We start from the raw sequence: 19,836 nt of genomic DNA, 5'->3' as shown, positions 1-19,836 counted from the left end.
GACCTGTGCTGGTTGTTAGTGTGGATATAGTCAGAGTTCTATTTGCTTGGCAGATCAATGGTGCCCACACCCTCACCAGTGAACACCAGTCAAGTGAGGTCCAACCTTACCCCATGAGACAGGACCAAGGGTTCAGATTCAGCTCAGGAGGTTTTCCGGAAGCAAAGAGAGACCAAGACTGAAATGAAAACTGAATTGTCTGTATTATTTATGAGAGGAGAAGGAAAAGGTTAAAAAAACTCACCTCAACTCCACCTCTTTTTCCCTTTACATTGTGTTTATGACTTTTTTTGTGCAATCAGTACTGTCAATAAACCAGGCATTCAACATCTGTCTGGAGTCAGCAGGAAAGACAGCAGCTACTGGATGGATGAGCTGTAGGGACTAGCAAAGGACAGTGTCACATCCCCATTTGGGTCCCAGCTCTTTCCTCTGCCCTAATTTAATTAAGTAATGAGCCAATTTGGCTTCTTCATACCCTGTCTCCACCTATGATCAAAGTAATCCAGGCACCACAGGTTTTGGAGCATGTTCTAAAAACCACTGAACGAAAGTCAGTGAGCCAGATGTCGAATTAGATATGACTAGATAATTAAGCTAGATTCATCCAGCCTTCAAATGGAGGAAAAAGTCCCCACGTAACTCCTTTTAAGGTCATTATCAGTTCTCTATGACAAATCACAGATAATGCCTTTAAGTTCAGTGGATGCAACCACAAGTTTAAGGCAGCTTTTTGTATATGTGACTATTTGATTCCTGGAAATAACCTACATGCCAGAGCATGATTTGCACATATAACCTTACTGGTTTTCTTCTTCGGTGTCCCACAGGAGCTCACACAGTTCAGTGTCACTTCTGTCCCCCAGGACTTGTCAAGCATTTAAATGTCACAATCTCTTTTGGTCAATATCGCTATTCTCTGATTTAAAATGGTCAAACTATGGAATGCAGATGCATGTGAAAGAGCCCATTTGCAATTCAGAACAGCACTCAGTACTACGCCAAGGTTTACTGCTGACCCGAATCATAACAAAGAAAGCCAACAGAATAAATGAAGAAAGGAGAAAAATGGATTTGTGCTCAAACACACATCAGTTTTAGGTGCAGCTTTTCCATTAGTGGGAGCAGGTAAAGAGAGGAGAAAGCCACATATCCTCCCACTCGCAGGAGATGCAATATCAGCATCAGGGACCAGACCAAGCTCTCGATCCCACCTTCTCTTCCTGAACTTACTGGTTTTAAACCCAGATCGAGTGTGCTGTCATGTGAGTTCAGAAGATACGTTTGACCATATTTGCCAGGCCCAGAATTTATGTCATAGTTTGTCAAAGCCCCACCTATCCCGTGCAGCACTTCCCTTCTGATAATTGCTACAGAGATACGGAGTTAAATAACGGAAAAGGGACAAAACTCTCTAATTCTCACCATTATCTTGAGGGTAGCCTGTTAAAACATGAGCTCTCTGATATTTTCTTCCAAGCTCCTCCCCTGTGATATGCCTCTGAGCATCCCCGGAATTTCCTTGCACTTGGACATTGTCCTGAACCGTCGTGGGAACACGCTGAAATCGTGAAGGTGTCATTTGACGTTGAAAGCTTCCCGTTTTTGTCAGGAATGAATGGAAACACAGAGCGGTGAACTGCAAAAAGGAAAAGTGATGATATTTTGAAGGCTTGCTGAGTTTATCTATTCATTGTAATGGTGAAGAGATTATAACTCTGAGACTTCATGTTCCCCTGCAAAGCCTGCATGGGGCACATTCATGCCTGTCCAAGAGGGGAAAAGCTCTCTTAGGGCAGCGACTAGTCTCTGCAGTTGCATCAATGGCAAAAAAAGCCATGGGACCGGGTTTCAAGACTCAGGAAAGTGGCAGCAGCCTCCACTGCAGCTCTGAGATTGCTAAATCACAAGAACAAACCACCACCATAAATGCAAGGCTTGCTCTTGCTTGGGTTATTGGAAACCTCAGGCACAGCATTGCTGTAGCATGAAGGGCAATGACACACATGCTGGAGTTTTGGTCTCTCCTTGCTTCCAGACAATCTCCTGAGCTGAATCTGAGCCCTTGATCATGACTTATGGGGTAAAATTGGGCTTCACTTGGCCAGTGTTCACTGATGAGACTGTGGGTAGCATTGTTCTGGCAAGCAAATAAAGCTTTGACTACATCCATACTGATAAGCAGCACAGGTGTCAGCTTCAGCATCAGGCACACATTGCTTAACCTCTGAGCAGAGTACTCTTTACATCTTAAAAGCTGGAGTATCAAAGTTGCTACAGTCTCCAGAACCTCCATTTCATGGCTGTTCCCCAACTCTCAGTATAAACTGTCACTCACTGAGGGCAATCCTGCAGACAACGTCAAAGGATGTACTAAGCCTGTCCAACTTTCTGTGAGCCAGCAGAAGACAACTATCTATCTTCCAGACAACATGCAGACACAACAGGCTGGGGATGGAGGGGTGGAGACCGACCCCCAAGAGAAGGACTTGGGGGTGGCGAGAGTGAAAGATTGGCCATGAGCCGGCAAAGTGCGCTTGCAGCCCAGAAATCCACCCGTGTCCTGGGCTGCATCCCCAGCAGCGTGAGCAGCAGGTGCAGGGAGAGGATTCTGCCCTCTGCTCCGCTCTGGTGAGACCCCCCTGCAGTGCTGGTCCAGCTCTGGGTCCTCAGCACAGGACACACATGGACCTGCTGGAGAGGGGCCAGAGGAGCCCCAGAAATGATGCGAGGCTGGAACAGCTCTGCTGGGAGGGCAGGCTGAGAGAGCTGGGGTGTTCAGCTGGAGAACAGAAGCTCCACAGAGACCTTAGTGTGGCCTATCTGGACTGTAAAGGGGCCCATAAGAAAGATGGGGACAGACTTTTGAGCAGGGCCTGTTGGGATAGGACAAGGGGTGATAGTTTTTACCTAAAGGAGGGAGATTCAGGCCAGATATGAGGAAGAAATGTTGTACCCTGAGGGTGGTGAGAGCCTGTCCCCAGTTGTCCAGAGAGGTGATGGATGAACCATCCCTGGAGACATCCCAGGCCAGGCTGGACGGGGCTCTGAGCAACCTGAGCTGGTGAAGATGTCCCTGCTCATGGCAGGGGTGGCACTGGATGAGCTTTGAAGGTCCCTTCCAACCCAAACTATTCTGTGATCCCATGATTTTATACAGTCCACATTTCTGGACTACACAGCTTAGGTCACCGTCTGACATGGTTTTCATCCTCAAACCACCTCACATCTTGGAGTACAGGAGCTTGGAATCAGCATCTGCACTTGATCCTATGGGTTGTTTCTATGACTTCTCTCCCATCATTCTCATGCCTGTCATTAACATCCATTAAATGGTGCTTTGTTCAGACACCCTGAGCTCTACACGACGTCCCACAGCCCTTTGTGCTGACCACAGCGCGCTTGCAAGGCATCGCTGCTCCTTGTCCACAGTACTGGCAGGTGTGTATGTTGTCCAAGGAGAACAAACCCCCTTAAAATAAGAAAAGAGACCACCAGGGAGATGGGAAGGAGATGAAAATCAAAATGTCAGAGTAGGTAACAGGTGCTCTGAAATAGGACCAACGATGGATGGCAGCAAGTGTTTTATTTCTGTTCTGATACTTGAAAAAACGGAGATAGCTGAGAAAGCTCTCACAGACTCTGTGTTAAACACAAGGTATAATTAATCAGAAACAAACCCTGGGAACTAAAGTCACAAGCAGCTTTTGTCACAGCCTGATCTCGACTTTGCTCTCCTCTTCACCAGGGAAAGCGGCTGATCCAGCGCACTGTGAAGTCATCAGGGACATCTAGTGGCAAAAATAACAGAAAAATACGCAGGGGAATATACTGGAGAGTTTTACTTCATCTTTCGGACAGCTCGATTATCACTGGCTTTTTGTACGCATAAAATGGACTGGTTGGGAGCTCAACGTTGTATTTTCAACAGATCTGTTGAAAAATGTATTGGAATGATGCTTTCCTAAATCTCACAAACCCCAGCTTTATGGAGATAAAACATCTCTGTTAACTACTGTGCATCCTGTCTGTCCTCAGCCTCTCAGGATGCTGTTCACCCTGATTCTCTCTTTTCGAGAAGCTGGAGATATTGGTATCATGTATGGTTCTGGTTGTTTTTTGGTCATGTGTGAAGGTTTCTGTATGTCATTGTTGCTGGGCTTATTGATGTGATCTTGTTATACAGCTCAGAACAAGTTATTTCCATCTGTTCTTTACAAATATGGTTTTTGTTAAGAGCTTTTCGGATTTTGGCTTTGATGGCACTGGGTTTTGTTTAAAGACTCACATTACCTATTATGTTGAACATCTTTGTGCAGCTGTTCCATTTAGCCCAAGTCTGTTCTTCACTGGATGCAAACCAGCCACTATTCAACTTTGGCAGCTGTTTAAAAACAAAAACAACAACAAAAAAAACCCCAACCTTTAAGAATGTAATAAAGCAATGGCAAAATTCAGTTTCTTAGTTGAGCAGGTAATGGTGCCAATTGGCCTGCAGCGAAAATCTGGCTTATCTTCGTAAAGCCTGTAGACCTTACTCTGGATTTATTCTATAGTCACATACAACGGATTAAAACGTAACACTGCAAGTGAAAGATGTGAACACAGAACTGCTAGTCTAGGTAGAAATTGTTGCTTTTATAATGACTTTGCAGGGTTCACGTACATCTCACAGAAGACGTTTGGCCAATGATGGGAGACCATTGTTGCGGCAGCAAGATGGTTGCTCAGGCAAGGGAAGACTCTGGCCCAGATTTTCATGGGTATTTAGCAACGTTTAGTACTGCAACATCTAAAAGACTTATAGAAACGTTGGTGGGTAAGGATGTGGTCATAAGCAATCAAGAGCTAAAGTGAGCGACCTAGCAGCCTGCTTAATAAATCTCTGTTCATCACCTGGGCTGTGGTACCCAACTACCTGTGTGGTCCTGCCCTGACTCAGTTGCACTATTAAATATTTTGGCTTGTTGAAATCCAGTAAGCTGCAGGCTCTTACGTGAGTAAATCAGTTTGGAAAACCCAATTTAGGCTCTGAAGTCAATTAGGCATTGCAAAGTGAAACAGTGAGAAACTGAAACACCTAATCACCTGCTGGTTGGGCCAAAGAGACATTTAGGGATCCTCAAAGCAACTGGGATGAGATATTTGGTGTGATTCCATAGCACCTGCAAAATATTAAAAAGTTTAGAGGATCACAGTGGAAAATGAAAGCAATACAAGGGTTTGAGTTTTTTTGCAGTCGCCCTCTCAACTTTGGTAGTGACTTTTGGTAGTGATTTTTTTTTGGTAGTGGTGTTTCTTTTGACAGTGTTTCCTGACACATTTTAAGCTGCAAAGAAAAGCATCACTTTTGCCAGTAGTGTCTACACCAAATCCATTAAGCAAATGATGAAGACCATTTTGAAATCATCTGAAACCTTTTGGCTGTGTTCATAGGTGCTCTGTTGAATAACTTGGTTCCCTCACCATCACTTTTCCCCCCTCTCCTTCCGACATGTCACATTCAGTAGACAAAGACTCCTCCACCTCCAAGCACAACTGCAGAAGAGGAGACACAAAGTAGTTGGCCAAGCATTGGCTGTGCCAGCACAAGAGCATCACCTCTCACTGTGACAAGGGGTGTTCACGGAATCACAGGATGGTTGGGGTTGGAAGGGACCTCTGGAGATCATCCAGTCCAACCCACCTGCTAACGCAGGGTCACCAGAGCAGATCTCACAGGAAGGTGTCCAGGCGGGTTTGAATGTCTCCAGAGAAGGAGACTCCACAACCTCTCTGGGCAGCCTGTTCCAGGCTCTGGCACCTCAAAGAAGTTTCTCCTCATATTCAGATGGAACCTCCTGTGCTTCAGTCTGTGCCCGTTGCCCCTCATCCTGTCATTGGGCACCACTGAACAGGGTCTGGTCCATCCTCTTGACACCCACCCTGGAGATATTTATCAGTATTGATGTGATCCCCTTTCAGCTTTTCTTCTCCAGCTGAACAGCCCCAGAGCTCTCAGTCTCTCCTCAGAAGAAAGATGCTCCAGAACCCTCAGCATCTTCGTAGCTTTGTACCGCCCAAAATGAAACTGGGGAGGATGTTCACCTCTGGAAGGGGCTGCTGTTGTCCCCTCTCCTGCCCTCCTGTGTGACACAGACCACAAGGTCCTTGCACACAGGGCAGCAAAGAGCACCCGTGAGGCAGAGCTATTGCTGGAGGAAGCTACAGCCCCTCTGTCTCCACTAATAAATCTGCACCCAGCTGGAGCATCATCTTACAGAAAAATATCTAATTTAACTCTGAAGCCTCCACATGACAAAGAATCCACCCTCCTTCTAGTGACCTGCTCTAGTGCTAATTACTCGCCCTGTTGAAAACAAGCTTCTTCCAGCCTGGACATTGCTGCCTTCCCCATTAAGTCCTTATCTCCAAGTCTGCTAACTCCAGCAGTTCTTCTCTGCAGGCAGGCAGCAACCCAAGAACAGGACAATCAGTGTCTCTGCAGCTGAGAGACACATAATATTAGTGGCTACATCTCTTTTAGTAATCAAAATGTTTCAGAGAATGTTTTCTAGTCTGGAAGACCATTTGCACAGCACAGCCCACATCCATACACCCAAATACTCACCAGAACACAAGCGGCCCAGAGAGGTTGTGGAGTCTCCTTCTCTGGAGACATTCAAACCCACCTGGACACCTTCTTGTGAGATCTTCTCTGGTGACCCTGCGTTAGCAGGTGGGTTGGACTGGATGATCTCCAGAGGTCACTTCCAACCCCAACCAGTCTGTCATTCTGTGAAAACACAGTGGCCCTAATCACATTGCCCAGTGAGAGCAACCTAAGGGCTGTGCTCTCCATGGAAACTGTTGGAGAGCATGGTCAAAACCATGCACAATGGACTACTTCAGGATAGTAGATGACTACGCAACCGTCCATGCCTTGGTCCTGGTTAGTTCTAGTACCCTTCAAAGGAAAGATTAGCTGTGTAAGGATAAAAACCCTATCCAGAGCTGTGATCAGGAATATTAAGCTTAAGGGAGGCTGTAAATACCTGTGGCTTAGTGTGTGGCTGAACCTCAACCTACTAGGAAGGGGCCAGGAGAAAGTTTTTCCTTCAGGCATCTCACCTCATAATACATCCTAAAGAGATTTTTGCAGCTTTCCCTGTAGTGCTGGGTCTGGCCAGTGTCTGCGGGAAGATACCGAGCTGCAGTTTTAGAGAGAACGGTGATTTTGGCGATGCTGCAAACCAAGGATGTCCATCATCTCCCAGAAGAAACAAACCAACCAAACAGACAATGGAGAAGTTTAGACAACTTTGTGTGTCTTTGTCTTATGGGAATGGGGAAGATATCAGCTAAAAGTAACTATTTAGCTCACAGAACTGGGAAGATCTCTTTGTCTCTCTATTATTGCTGTAATGTACAGACCAGAAAATGTGGCTCTTGTCACTTGATACTTCATTTCAGTGCAACCCTGAAGAGCTCAAATTCACAACAGACTGAGCTCTAAATATTTCCTCAGGACAGACTTGGCTGCCGTTCCCAGAAACCTCTTCTTTCTCTTCTCTCATCATTATTAGACTTTCTCTCACCGTGTAAACCCACGAGGTGGAGGGAAACGCTTGGCCAGAGAGTGGGAGACTCACAGGTTTTACAAGGCTCCTTGGCATCGATTCCACTTCCCAAATTATTGCTTTTCACCTTTTAAATAACACGAAAAGTCAGTTCAAAAATCCAGGCTATCCGCCTGGGAGATTCAAGACAATCTCTGAGCATTCAAAAATCAGGACATTTGTCTAAGCATTTAGATATGAACACCAAAGCATACAATCACTTACAGAAAGGTAAGCTTGAATTATTCTGATTTTTAATCCAGTAAATACAATTATCACAATCTTTAAGTCCCTTTGATGGCCTCTCAGTTGCCATAATTTCTCAAAATGGCTGAAGTATTCAAGAAATCTGAAATTATGTGAAAGAAGACATTTGAACAGCAATCATGAGCACACTGCTAGAAAGTCTTTTGGGCAAATTAACCAGCTTAAACCTGAGGCATCCACGATCACCAGCCTCATTAGAAAATCTGGACGCGTTTGCCGGTGACCGATGCTCTCCTTCTTGGCTTGCCTTGCACATCCCCACTGCTCCTGGGCGCATTTAGATTAATGCAAAGAAGGTGAATACATTTAAATGCAGGTGGCTCTCTGTGGTAGGCAGACAACCCCACAGGGCCATGCTGGAGGCTGCCAAGCAGGAATTTAACGTTGTCTCTGTTTGCACAGAAGGACCTCAGTGACTTGGAAAGCACAGAAGAAGGAAATGTTTTCTCCATGACATACTATGGGCTGCCTACAATCAGCATCCTTCCTTGGCAGCTGGGCTTGATAAATGTTGTCAGAAGCCTGGGAGTCCTTTTGGGTTCCCAGTGTCAAGAAGGAATCTGAAGCAATCAAGCAGGGACAAACACTCCTACGCCAGAACTGCTCTGGTCACGCTAGAGCGAGTCCTCATGCGACTGGGCTGGAAGACCGAATCCTCCAGAATAAATTAAATTGGAGATGCTTATTGGGAATAATCAAGTTTACTAATCTAGTCTTTAGTAAGTTATCCAGTCCTTCTATACGTATCACATGTAAAACCTAAAAGAATCCTAATATACCTGGCTTTTCAATAGAAAAAAGTAAATTACCCTATTTGTCTGCTAGAATATACTAAGTTGCCAGACAGTTCTGCATGCTCTTACATATGCTGTTCTTTGACTCGATGTTTTTAGCCAAGTTTCTGAAAGAAAAAGAATTCTTAAAGCCCTGGGGTATTTGCATGAGTTTATCAAGCCTTCCACTGGTACCTTTCAACCAACTGGCTAATTCCACACAAATATGGGGAAGGAGAACAGGCCCTGCAGAGCTACAAGAGACCTTTAAGCTCCCTTCACTATAGGAAAATATTGATGTGGAGTCACCCTTTATCAGAAAATCCACCCAGGTGAGCTCTTCTTGGAGACCCAAATCGATATGAAATGAAGCCTTTTGGGCTCTGCTAATCCCCAAAAAACTTTGGTTCTTCTCTCCAACAGAGCGAGGCGATGCCATGTCTTGTGCTTGTATTTCTCCAACAAACAGAAAAAAGGTCACATCACACATTTCCTCTGCAATCTTTCCCATAATATATATTTTTAAAAAATCACTGCTCTATCACTGGGTTTCCAGGTTGACATTCCCACTGTGTTGGGACATTTGGAACAAATCTACCTTTCAATACCACCGCATTCAAGCAACACAAAGTGGTAGCTTAGAGGTGCTGCAGGACACACAAGACTCTTTCCAGTATTCCCATCATTCACAAAGACCCACATAAGGGGGGGTCTGAGCCTTCCTTTTGAACCAAAGCTTTAAAGCAGTTTGTTTTGGCCTCCTTTAGAGCTGCAGGCCAAGGGAACTACAGCCTTTTGTTCTGAAACCATAAATCTCACAAGCTATAAAGTGGCTTCCTAATCCTTTTATTTTACAGGGCACACATTTTCTCAGCGAGCCGTGCCCCTTCTTAGCTGTGATTTGGAGAAATCCGCACAAGGAAACCATTCCAGCCCTCAGAGCTGGATTTCTCCAGCTGTTGCATTTTCCTTATTTTCTGAGCTGTCTGCTTGCACAAATTAGGTGCTCCAGCCTGTCACAACCACCCTGTAGAAGGAATATAAAAAAGATCATCATCAGCACCACAATAAATTTGAACTTGGAGCCAAGTAAAACCTGTTGTGAAAATTCACTTGGCTAATAGTTCTCCTTTAAAAAAAAAAAGAGACAGAAATAAAGAAAAAAATACACACCTAAGCAAACAGATTTTAAGGTCTGTGGGCCATCCTTCCACTGGGCAGGATCAAAGCAACTCTGCTGGAGTGCATTATGGAAGAACTCATACATAAATTGGTATCCTGGTGGTTTAGGAGACCAAAAAAAATAGCAGAGAAAGGCTTTGCTGAAGTTTCTTGTGATCATTCCTACCGCAACAAAATACTGTACTTAAATATCTAACTGCTGGTGAGAAGGTGATGGGGAAAAAACTAGAAGGAATAGCATAAACTGTATGTGATACCCAGTCCTTTGGTCCTTCCATGTTCTCCTGCCTGGCTGAGCGAAACCACTTCCACAAGACGTGTCCTTCAGTGCCAGCTTAGTAGCTAGTACTCATGCTTTGCACAGGCCTGAACATGCCGGTCTCTCCCATGTAAAAACCATAGAATCATTTTGGTTGGAAAAGACCCTTGAGATCATTGAGTCCAATCATTAACCCAAGTCCCTGAGAACCCCATCTATACATCTGTCCAACCCCTCCAGGGATGGTGACTCCAGCACTGCCCTGGGCAGCCTGTTCCAATGCCCCACAGCCCTTTGGGGAAGAAATTGTTCCCAAGATCCAACCTCAGCCTCCCCTGGCGCAACTTGAGGCCGTTTCCTCTGCTCCTGGCGCTTGTTCCTGGGGAGTAGAGCCCGACCCCCCCTGGCTCCAAGCTCCTTTCAGGCAGTTCAGAGATCAGAAGGTCTCCCCTCAGCTCCTGTTCTCCAGCTGAACCCCCCAGGTCCCTCAGCTGCTCCCATCACACTTGTGCTCCAGACCCCTCACCAGCTTTGTAGCTCTATACATTGCATATGTTCATGAGGTGGCTGGATATGTGGCTGGAGACGGGGGTTTCACTCATTTGAGAGACCTGGGGGACCTCCTAGAAGGAACACAGAGTCAAGGAGGATGGGAGATGTCTCTTCAACAGTGCAAGGAATCTGGTATCCTGTAGGTAAACCTCTCCTGAATCTTCACCACCATGCTGGGCATGGGGTGGAGGAGGTGAGAAAGGATGGGTAGATCATGTCCCATCTTTGATTGTACAGGGAAAGGAAGCCAAGCTCTGCAAGTTCATAGAATCATAGAGTTGTTTGGGTTGGAAGGGACCTTCAAAGTTCATCTAGTCTAACCCAAGTTACTAGAAGCTCTCTAAGGAGCGGCTGAGGTCACACCAGCCATCCCCACCTCCATTCCCATTTCATACCCCAATCCTCTGTGATGACAGTTACACACCAGTAATTTTTCATCCACAATGGGATATGGGCACAGTTTATTCCTAAAAGAAAATAAAACCAAGAGCATGCTAGAGCTGTCGAACACATCACTGCTCTCGTTGACCTCTAAGTACCACATGGGCTGTGTCTGGCGTACTTCAGAAGCTGCTCCAAAACAGGTGGTCTTGTCAAACACGTGTAGGGAAAATGCTCTTGAGAATTAAAATGTCTTTCATTACACAACAAGGGTTTTATTTTAATAATTCCCTACGTCACAATGTGAGTTTGCATGCTCAGGAACACTTAGCCAAATACTTGAGATGAATCGTGTATGAAGAAGTAGTAATGAAATAATATCACAAAACAAACATATGGACATCATTGTCACCTTTTAGACACAAGTACAGTGAAGTGCTGAGAGCACAGAAAAAGCCACAATTTCCCACTTAGTTCTGCTGAGCTTGTACTGAATCATAAATTTGGGAAAACTTTCTGGAACACCTTTCAAGATTTAACTGCAGCATCTGGAAAGTCAGCTCTGAAACACACTGATTTCAAGGACAGTATTTACCTCATATCTCCCTTGCATGGAAAGCAAAACTAGTTTGCCCATTGCATTCCTAGTGAGAAATTATTACTGCCGCCTTTCTTCCTAGTACATTGTTTTACTTCTTGTTCTTTGCTTTTTTTAATGCAGGAAGGAAATGTGAGAATGTCAGGTCTAAGGTGACTCTCTGTAATACAACACATGTTTTTATTCCACATGGAAAAGGAATCTCAAGTTGTTCAAATACCAAAATTGTTCTTGCCCTCACCTTGCTGCAGTAACACTTGTTACATATCTACAAAAGTAAGCAAAAAACCCCAACCCTAGAAAAAATATTTGCTCACTGCTCATCTGTGCACTCACTTGAATTAGGTGAGCAATCTGACAAACTGAAAAATAACACAAAAGGAAGATTTAATTTGTCTTTATTATGAAAATGGGTTGGATTGGGGTGGTACAGACATACGATTTTATACAATACTCACCCAAGTTTTTGAACTGAAACTTTCAGTAAACTGGGAAAATTTTTGTGAATTGCTTTGTTTTCCTGCACGGTTCATTCAGGATGAATGAAACGGTGTTTTTAAGATGAAGTATTTTATTTTGATGATATCTAACCACACAAGTTTGTCTTAATTTATCTTCAATTTAACCTTGAGAGGATTAAAAATGTATAAAATTCTGTTTTACACCAGATTATGACTACTTATTTAAAAGAGATATTTTAAAATTATTAATCAGGATTACTGTTGAACCAAAAATACCAATTATTTTATAGCTCTCCTCTCCAATTCTTTCCCAGCCCAGTAGAAGTGGTTACTCTGTAAAGTCTATGATATATTCAAATATCTCTAAAAACTGCATAGGTAACTCTTTATACCTTTAGCACACTGAAACATCTACTGCACAGCAGCTCTGGGACAAACCAGGAATGCAAGACACATTTTCAGCTGACTTACCACAACTCTTACATGTAATAAGATATTACCAAGTTGTCTGTAAGGAAAACCCTAGTGGAGCTCCGCTCAGCTCAGGGAAAGTATCACAATACTTCAGGAAATACTGATTTGCTGGAAATGAAGAAATTGCCATATTAATTTTTTGTAATTAAATAAACATGGGAGGCAGGTTTCTGAGTCAGTTGTGGTTATTTAATATTTCGAATGGATGTTACCCACCTACGCTCCTCTCCTACACTCACGCTGCTGTCTCCAACCCGTTCCCACCTTCTTTTCTGCAGAGATACTCGATCTGACGGTGTGAGTGTCAGTGTGAAAAGGAACACGTGAAGTGGAAATGTTCATAAATGGCAGATGTTTTAGCAGGGCCTGTTATGACAGGACGAGGGGTGATGGTTTTAAACTAAAGCAGGAAGATTCAGGCCAGACATGACGAAGAAATTGTTGCCCTTAAAAGTGGTGAGAGCCTGGCCCAGGTTGCGCAGAGAGGTGGTGGATGAACCATCACTGGAGACATCCCAGGCCAGGCTGGACGGGGCTCTGAGCAACCTGATCTGGTGAAGATGTCCCTGCTCATGGCAGGGGTGGCACTGGATGAGCTTGGAAGGTCCTTTCCAACCCCAAATATTCTATGATTCTATGACAAACTGCTGTCACTGCAAAAGGTGACAGTGCTGTTATGGGAGAAGATGCCTCAGTAACCAAAACCACATGGAACTAGTTTCCAATATTCTTCCTCTGCTGACAAAGTGTGAATCCAAATTGATAGTGATGTCAGGAGGGACTGTGTTCTTAGCTCTTACAAATATAATGGAGCATGGGCAGAGCATTGGCTGAAGCGTGCCTGCATAGACCACAGACCTGACATCAGAGCAGGCCATGATCTAGATTTACCATTCATGCAGAGTAGCAGGGAGTGGGATATGACGCTACAAATCAACATTTTAAAAGCAGAGTCGCTGCAGAGAGGATAAAGAAGTGCAAAGAGTAAAGCGCATGGATCTATATGACCTGATCCAACAGCAAAGTATGGATCCTTACAGCCAGGTATCCAACCTGAATCCTCATCACTACATCTTCTGCTACACGTGCTCAGCAGTGGACTCTCTGTGTGACCATCACATCTCAGAACATTCTCTATCTGTCAGAAAATAAATGCAATTTTTTTAATCTTCAATGGCTTGCCATGTATTTAATTTAAACAACAGGTAATGACTGTGCCAACAAGATGCTCAACCCCAAAAAAGAATAAGCAGAATAAGTAGCTGTTCCAAGTGGATCCTGACTGTATCACTTGCTAAAGTCAGCAGATAAATCATCCATTGGGGGTTATGCTATTTAGCATCGTAGATTACTGATTAATACACAATACTATTAATGGTAAGGGCTGTTTCCTGCACTTACACCTGAGGGGACACTCCAGACTAAAGTCTAAAGATGTTTTTCATCAGTTTGAGCTGTTTTAAGGATGAGGGGAGAAACAGGAGGCTAGGTGAGAAAAAGGGTGGTTTTGTTTGTTTAAACAGTAAACCTAAACTGATACATCTTGCAAAATATATCCTGGTCAGAGGAGGAAATAGCCTCAAAGATCGGATGCAATGACTAACATGGAACTGGAATTGAGAAGAGAATGCAACTTTGTAGACAAAAAGAAGTGAAGGACTGTTGGGGTGAATTTGGGAATGGGTAAGTGAATAGAGTAAGGTAGAAAAAAATAGCACATGTAAAGTTTAACAGAAGAAACTGAACACAGTAGGGTTTTTCTGTTCCCCAAACCAAAATTAAAATGAGGGGATTTATCAAGAAAAGCAAATTTTAAAATTGTTTAGATTTTATAGTTACAAGTATACCGAAAGCCACCTGGGTAATGCAATATAATACCAAGGTAACTAAACAATACAGTCCCAGTGCTCTTCTCAGATGCCAAATTTTGTTCCTAAGCAGAGCTTTTCAAAATCTTGTGGGTTTTCGTGCCTTTAACTGTGTGTGCCCAGCTTGACACCACTTTAAAGCTCCTTCCCACCGAGAGGGGTAACGCTAAACACTTTATAAAAACCACAGCCTCTCAATGCATCTCCAATCGAGAAATATAAAGTAAGGGCATGCAAGAACGCTGACTTTTGAAAAGCATGACCTTAGAGCACAGCAGGCATAAACCTATAGAACACACAGGGCGCTAAACCAGCACTTTGTCCTGGGAAGACCTGTCTTCCTTGCAGGTCTTTCTGTATTAGTGCTGGGAGAAGAGTGGTGAGACCTGAAGGACCATGTAGCAGCAAGGTGTGCAGTACCTTATGCATACCTTGGCGAAGCAAATAATGCAGGAAATAACTGGATCAGCATTTTCAGCATCTTTTTTTCACTTTGAAGAGTTTCCCAGGAGCAATGATGCACTGTGACACGGGCAACCCCATCCAGGCTCCAGCTTTATCGTCCTGCCTGAAAGGTGCGAAGAGTCAGGATTAGCGTCAAGAATCTATTCCGCTACCCCCGTTGTTAAAACATGAAATAGTCTGGAAAATACAAGAATACCCGATGTCAAATTGTATGTATTACAAGTACTTTCCAAATCCAGCTTTTATAATAACGCAGAAGGGTGCCTCTACGTATGCCAAAACCCACACCGAGGCCCCAGGTTTCTCAATAAACACATTTTCTGCAATGGTGATACACTTACGGGATTAAAGTTTATAAGAATGGCTAAACGGAGAGAGCTTTGCTCACCTGCCAAGCGGTAATTCCTTCAAGCTTTCTGCTGTCTCCGCAGACACTGAACAGCATTCCCGGCCTTATGCACGACATCGATTTGGAAGGTGTAGTTATGTACAGCGAAACTGAAAATAAAGTCAATGCTCAGTTGCGTACTTCCACTTAAACTTTTCAGAGCGGGAGTGGAAACTATCTAATAATTAGCATGTGTTTAGGCTTGTGTATTTTGGTAATTTAACAGTTGTGTGCTTGGATCGTAGGGTACAGGGCTCGGGAGGAGCTGTGTATGGTGTGGACGAAGTCTCCCAGGAATAAGCTGTGTGCCTTTTGCTCTGGATGTGCTGCTGCTTAATCAAAGCTTTGCTCAAAGTTGACGTCTGCAAGGCAAACAAGTAACTTCATGTGGCTTTGCATACTTTATATACGTACACACAAAATGAACCAAAAATTGACTTAGAAGTGCTTATTAATCAGGGAAAGAGAAGTCCTCCAGGGCACAAAGATTCTTTTCTCAGTGAGGTTCCTGGCACTCATACCTTCCCCTTACTTTTTGATTATTAAAAAAAGGAATGAAAACCATATTTTTCTCATTTCAGTAAGTACCTTTATGATTTCCAAACAACTCCAACAATGATATCATCTGTCTCTTTCCTCCAGGGAAGAATTCAGGCCAGACTGCGATATTCCTGCTTATTCCTGGAGCGCAGAGCCTCACACCAAGGCAAGGGCAGCAAGCCTCACTCCTTGGGAGGAAAAAATGCAAATCACAGCACCATCCACTTTATACTGAACCTCCTACGGATCACTCCCTCTCTTGAGAGCTGTTCAACACTATAAATTAAGAGTCAAGGCCTGAATCTTGCTAAGTCTGATCTCTGCAGGCAGATACCCAAGGCTGTTCTTCAGCGGGACGTGCTCACTAATAAGGATCTGCCCATATGGATCCCATTTCACCACAAGTACTCTTTATGGGATACGTACAACACGTGGCATAATTGGGCCGCAGTCCTTGAAGTGGCCTCTGATTTAATGAAACAGATGATTCACTTTCAACTTAAGTCCTCCAGCTTAGGAAGGAGGCCAAGCGTGCCTTTAGTTGGCTGCCTGCACAACGGTGGACCCGCAGGGATGGACGTGAGTCCAACCATCATCAGCCTCCTCGTGGCCACTTCTCCTTCATGCTCCATGAGAGGGACCTCTTCTGTCAGCAGCACAAAGTCCTCCAGCCTGTGTCTGCTCAGCCTGAAGATGGGGATGGAGAATACCAGGACTATATCTGGTCTTAGCTCTGGGCTTATATAGCACACAGGCTGAGAGCATCACACTACCAAGCTCCATCACATATCTCCCCAACCCTCCTCTGCTTCTCTTATGACTCAAACCCATCACCTCTCCTTCCCAATAGCTCATAAACATCTTTCCATCACCAAGTTAGCAAGTGCCAGTTCTACAGAAGTGTTCTGCTGCTCCACTAGGCATCAGCCATGAAGCTTGAAGCTCTGAAAAAAACAATGTGTTGGTGATAAGCTTTTCCCCTCAAACGCTGTGTCCCGTTGACAGTAGATGCTGAAATCTCTTGGTTTCCAGAATCTACCTGCTAGAAAACCTCACTGAGGCTGGTGGGCTATGCCAGAGGTGGTGTCTGGCTGAGTAGATCTTCTAGAGGTTCTTCCAGAAGCAAGGAAAGATGGTCCTTTCCCCAGCTCCTCAGACATTAACTGGCTGGAGAGTTGACAGCAGCTGAATCTTTGGACTCCAGCAGTTGTGCACGTAGTCCCAACTCTGACTGTAGTCCCAGCTCTACTGACCATCACAGATGACCAGAGACTCAGTAGGTCACCTCTCACAGAGAGGCCATGAGACACTTGAAACCATGGGCAGATGTGCCAAACTGCCTCCAGCCATGGCTTTGACAGAGATCTCAATTTTCAAATGTAAACCAGCATTTTTCAGTATCTTTTAGTAGAGGTAGAGATGTCACAGGACCCTTTCTTCTAACCTCACGCAAAGCACTTATGAGTAGCCACTGCAACACAAGAGCATCATCTACCGTAAGATCACACGGGCAGTTACACGCTGACGTGTTTAACTTTGGGACGGTACAAAACAGAGGAACGGGGACAACACAGGCACCTCTTCTGTCACTGCTGCTCCTCAGTGTCACTGAACAAACTTTGCTAGTACCTGCCTTGCCTTCAGAGACTTGCAGGGACTGACTGTTGCCAGCTAAAACAGAAGACAGGCACGGTTATGGAACACACGCACTGAACTCCATTTGGTTAACAATGTTATTTTGCAAAGTAAACTTATAATGAACACGTATGTATTCTGAAACTAATACAGATCTACATAATACTTGCAACTCCATTCTTTTTGCTTATACATAGGCAAAATGGTGGGGAGACTGCTGTTCTTTCTAAGAACTGTTTTCCTTAGGGAGAGTAGAGAGCATTAGAGGTCTGGAAATTATTGAATGTTAAGCCTACTTTGGGATAACACCTATTGTTATTCCACGTTAGCAGCTGTTTCTTGAAACAGACCCAGTCAAGAGATTTATTTTCACCTTCTCGGAGTGACTGGGATGTTTCTGGCAACTCTGAGATGTGCAGCGTTGCACAGAAACAGAGCGTGGGGAGAAAACGGGATCACTGCACCCACAGAATTAAGTAGCTCTGCTCCTCTGCTTCTTTACAGCGGAACCTTGGCAGCCAAACAAGGAGTTACAGGATTTCTGCAGCCAGTGACAGAAACACCACCGCAGGAAACAGAATGCTACAAGACATTTTTCAAAGCAGAAACAGTGATTTCTAATAGGAATTCTACATGGAGGAAGTAAGATTTTGTATATCGAAACAAGGATCGCTTTCACAAACCGCAATCAGCTGAGCAGCTAAGGAAAATGCACTTTAAATATCCCAGCAGCGATACTTAATTTAAATGGATATATCGCTTCATGACATACAATGTGCCAAAAACAAGGCCAAAGCATGGTAAATATCTCAGGTACACCTTAGAAATACATATTGCCCTGAAATGGCACGATATTTAAGGTAATTCCCTCTGTGTCAAGAGTTTGTTAAATAAAAGAGGAATCAAAGTTTATCTTCAGTGATTACTTGTACCATTTTCGGACACTTTTCTGTCAGTCTCCGACCTGTTCTAGCAACAGTGTTTTCTTTTAAATTACATTACTGGATTCCACTTCAGTCACATCCTTTCTCTGCACCCCTAAACTGATGCATTCCCCACCAACAGGACAATTCAAACAGGCTAAATAAGGAGCTTTTGATTGATCTCAGACAATTTAAGCATCTCTGTGGCAGGCAGCGCAATGATGGAGCACACCAAGCGACCAAAGGCTCTTGGAGCCAGCTAATTAACAATGCTAATCACAACTTAATGTGTCAGCTGAGCTCCAGAACACACTTCAGTAGTTAAAGGAGCGTTTTACTGCGCTTCCCTTCTGCAATTTGTCTCAGTACGTCGGTCAAAAAAAGATCTCATTTACACATTCAGAAAGCGTTCTTCAGCTCTTTTGGGCAATTATATGGCACTGGGCATCAATTTTCCTTCTCTGGTTAAGCCTGTAAGTCTGGGCTCATCCAACCTGACTTTAGTGACCTGGCGCTCACAATCTCAGAGATTACGACCACCTTGCGCTGCTCACAGACATTCCCAGGATGGGAAAGATATTTATTTTATTAAAAATGTATTTGAGATCCTCTTTTAAAATGACTATTTTCCCCTATGACTTCTAACTTAAAAATGCCTTTTTATTTTAATAGCATTAACATAGATTTGAGCTATTTTCATGTATTTAGAGCAACAGCGCAAGCTTTTAGCTAAACCACTTTTTGCTGACCAAGGCAACAACTGCATTAACATGACAGAATACACAAGTAGCAGTGGAAATAAAAGATAATAGTTTTAAAAATTAATTTTTACTACCCAATGTAAATAAAAGCTCCTGAAAGCATTTCTTAAGATGCACATAGCCACTTTAATAGCTAAGCTTACCTACTAAAGGTTTGGGTTTAATTTATTCTTATTGCTTGACTGCATTAAAACATCAAGAACTGTATTTATCATAGTCTCTTACAATCATTTGATTTTCTTTTGCTGGAGGCCCTTCCCACTTGCAACAGGAAAGTACATAAAATTACAACCGTAAATAAGTGATAAAACCAGCATTTATCAGACTAGCTGCGAAACTTTTCAACCATTTCAAATTTAATCCATTCCCATCTGCTTCAGTTAGACAGAACTTCCACAATTAAAAGAACTGGATTTAGTGCCACCTTAAAATCATTTAAAAAAACCTTCAGTAGAACATACAGATCAGAATTACACAAAGTTCCCTGTGTCTTAAGACAATGACACTCACTGGAATTGTAAAAAAACATGAGAAGGAAAATTGCCCAAACTAAACGATACCTTACAAAAGGTTCCACTTAAATTTGAGAAGAAACTTCTTCTCAGTGAGGGTGGCAGACACTGGAACAGGTTGCCCAGGGGGGCTGTTGTGGAGTCTCCTTCTCTGCAGACATTCCAACTCGCCTGGACACCTTCCTGTGTAACCTCATCT

General features: G+C 43.8%; 1 protein-coding gene across 3 annotated transcripts in view; it reads right to left on the bottom strand.

Annotated features, from left to right (window-relative positions):
• Nucleotides 1-5,088: 5,088 nt before the first annotated feature.
• Nucleotides 5,089-19,836, bottom strand: part of THAP12 (THAP domain containing 12) — a 30,927-nt gene continuing 16,179 nt past the window's right edge. Inside the window, exons 6-9 of one of the 3 annotated variants that reach the window (XM_080341132.1) lie at nucleotides 15,267-15,376; nucleotides 14,834-14,981; nucleotides 13,584-13,683; nucleotides 5,089-5,165 (exon numbers count right to left, since the gene is read on the bottom strand). In XM_080341132.1, the coding sequence (XP_080197258.1) occupies nucleotides 14,970-14,981; nucleotides 15,267-15,376 (122 nt within the window). In that variant the 3' untranslated portion in view covers nucleotides 5,089-5,165; nucleotides 13,584-13,683; nucleotides 14,834-14,969. Of the gene's footprint in view, nucleotides 5,166-13,583; nucleotides 13,684-14,833; nucleotides 14,982-15,266; nucleotides 15,377-15,854; nucleotides 15,995-19,836 lie in introns of those variants that run through there. The other 2 variants (XM_080341131.1, XM_080341133.1) reach the window with 2 other exon arrangements.

Source organism: Nesoenas mayeri (assembly GCF_963082525.1).
Source record: "Nesoenas mayeri genome assembly, chromosome: 1".
Classification (NCBI taxonomy): domain Eukaryota; kingdom Metazoa; phylum Chordata; class Aves; order Columbiformes; family Columbidae; genus Nesoenas; species Nesoenas mayeri.
Note: the sequence above shows the minus strand (reverse complement) of the source record. Positions and strands in the feature narration are given on the sequence as shown.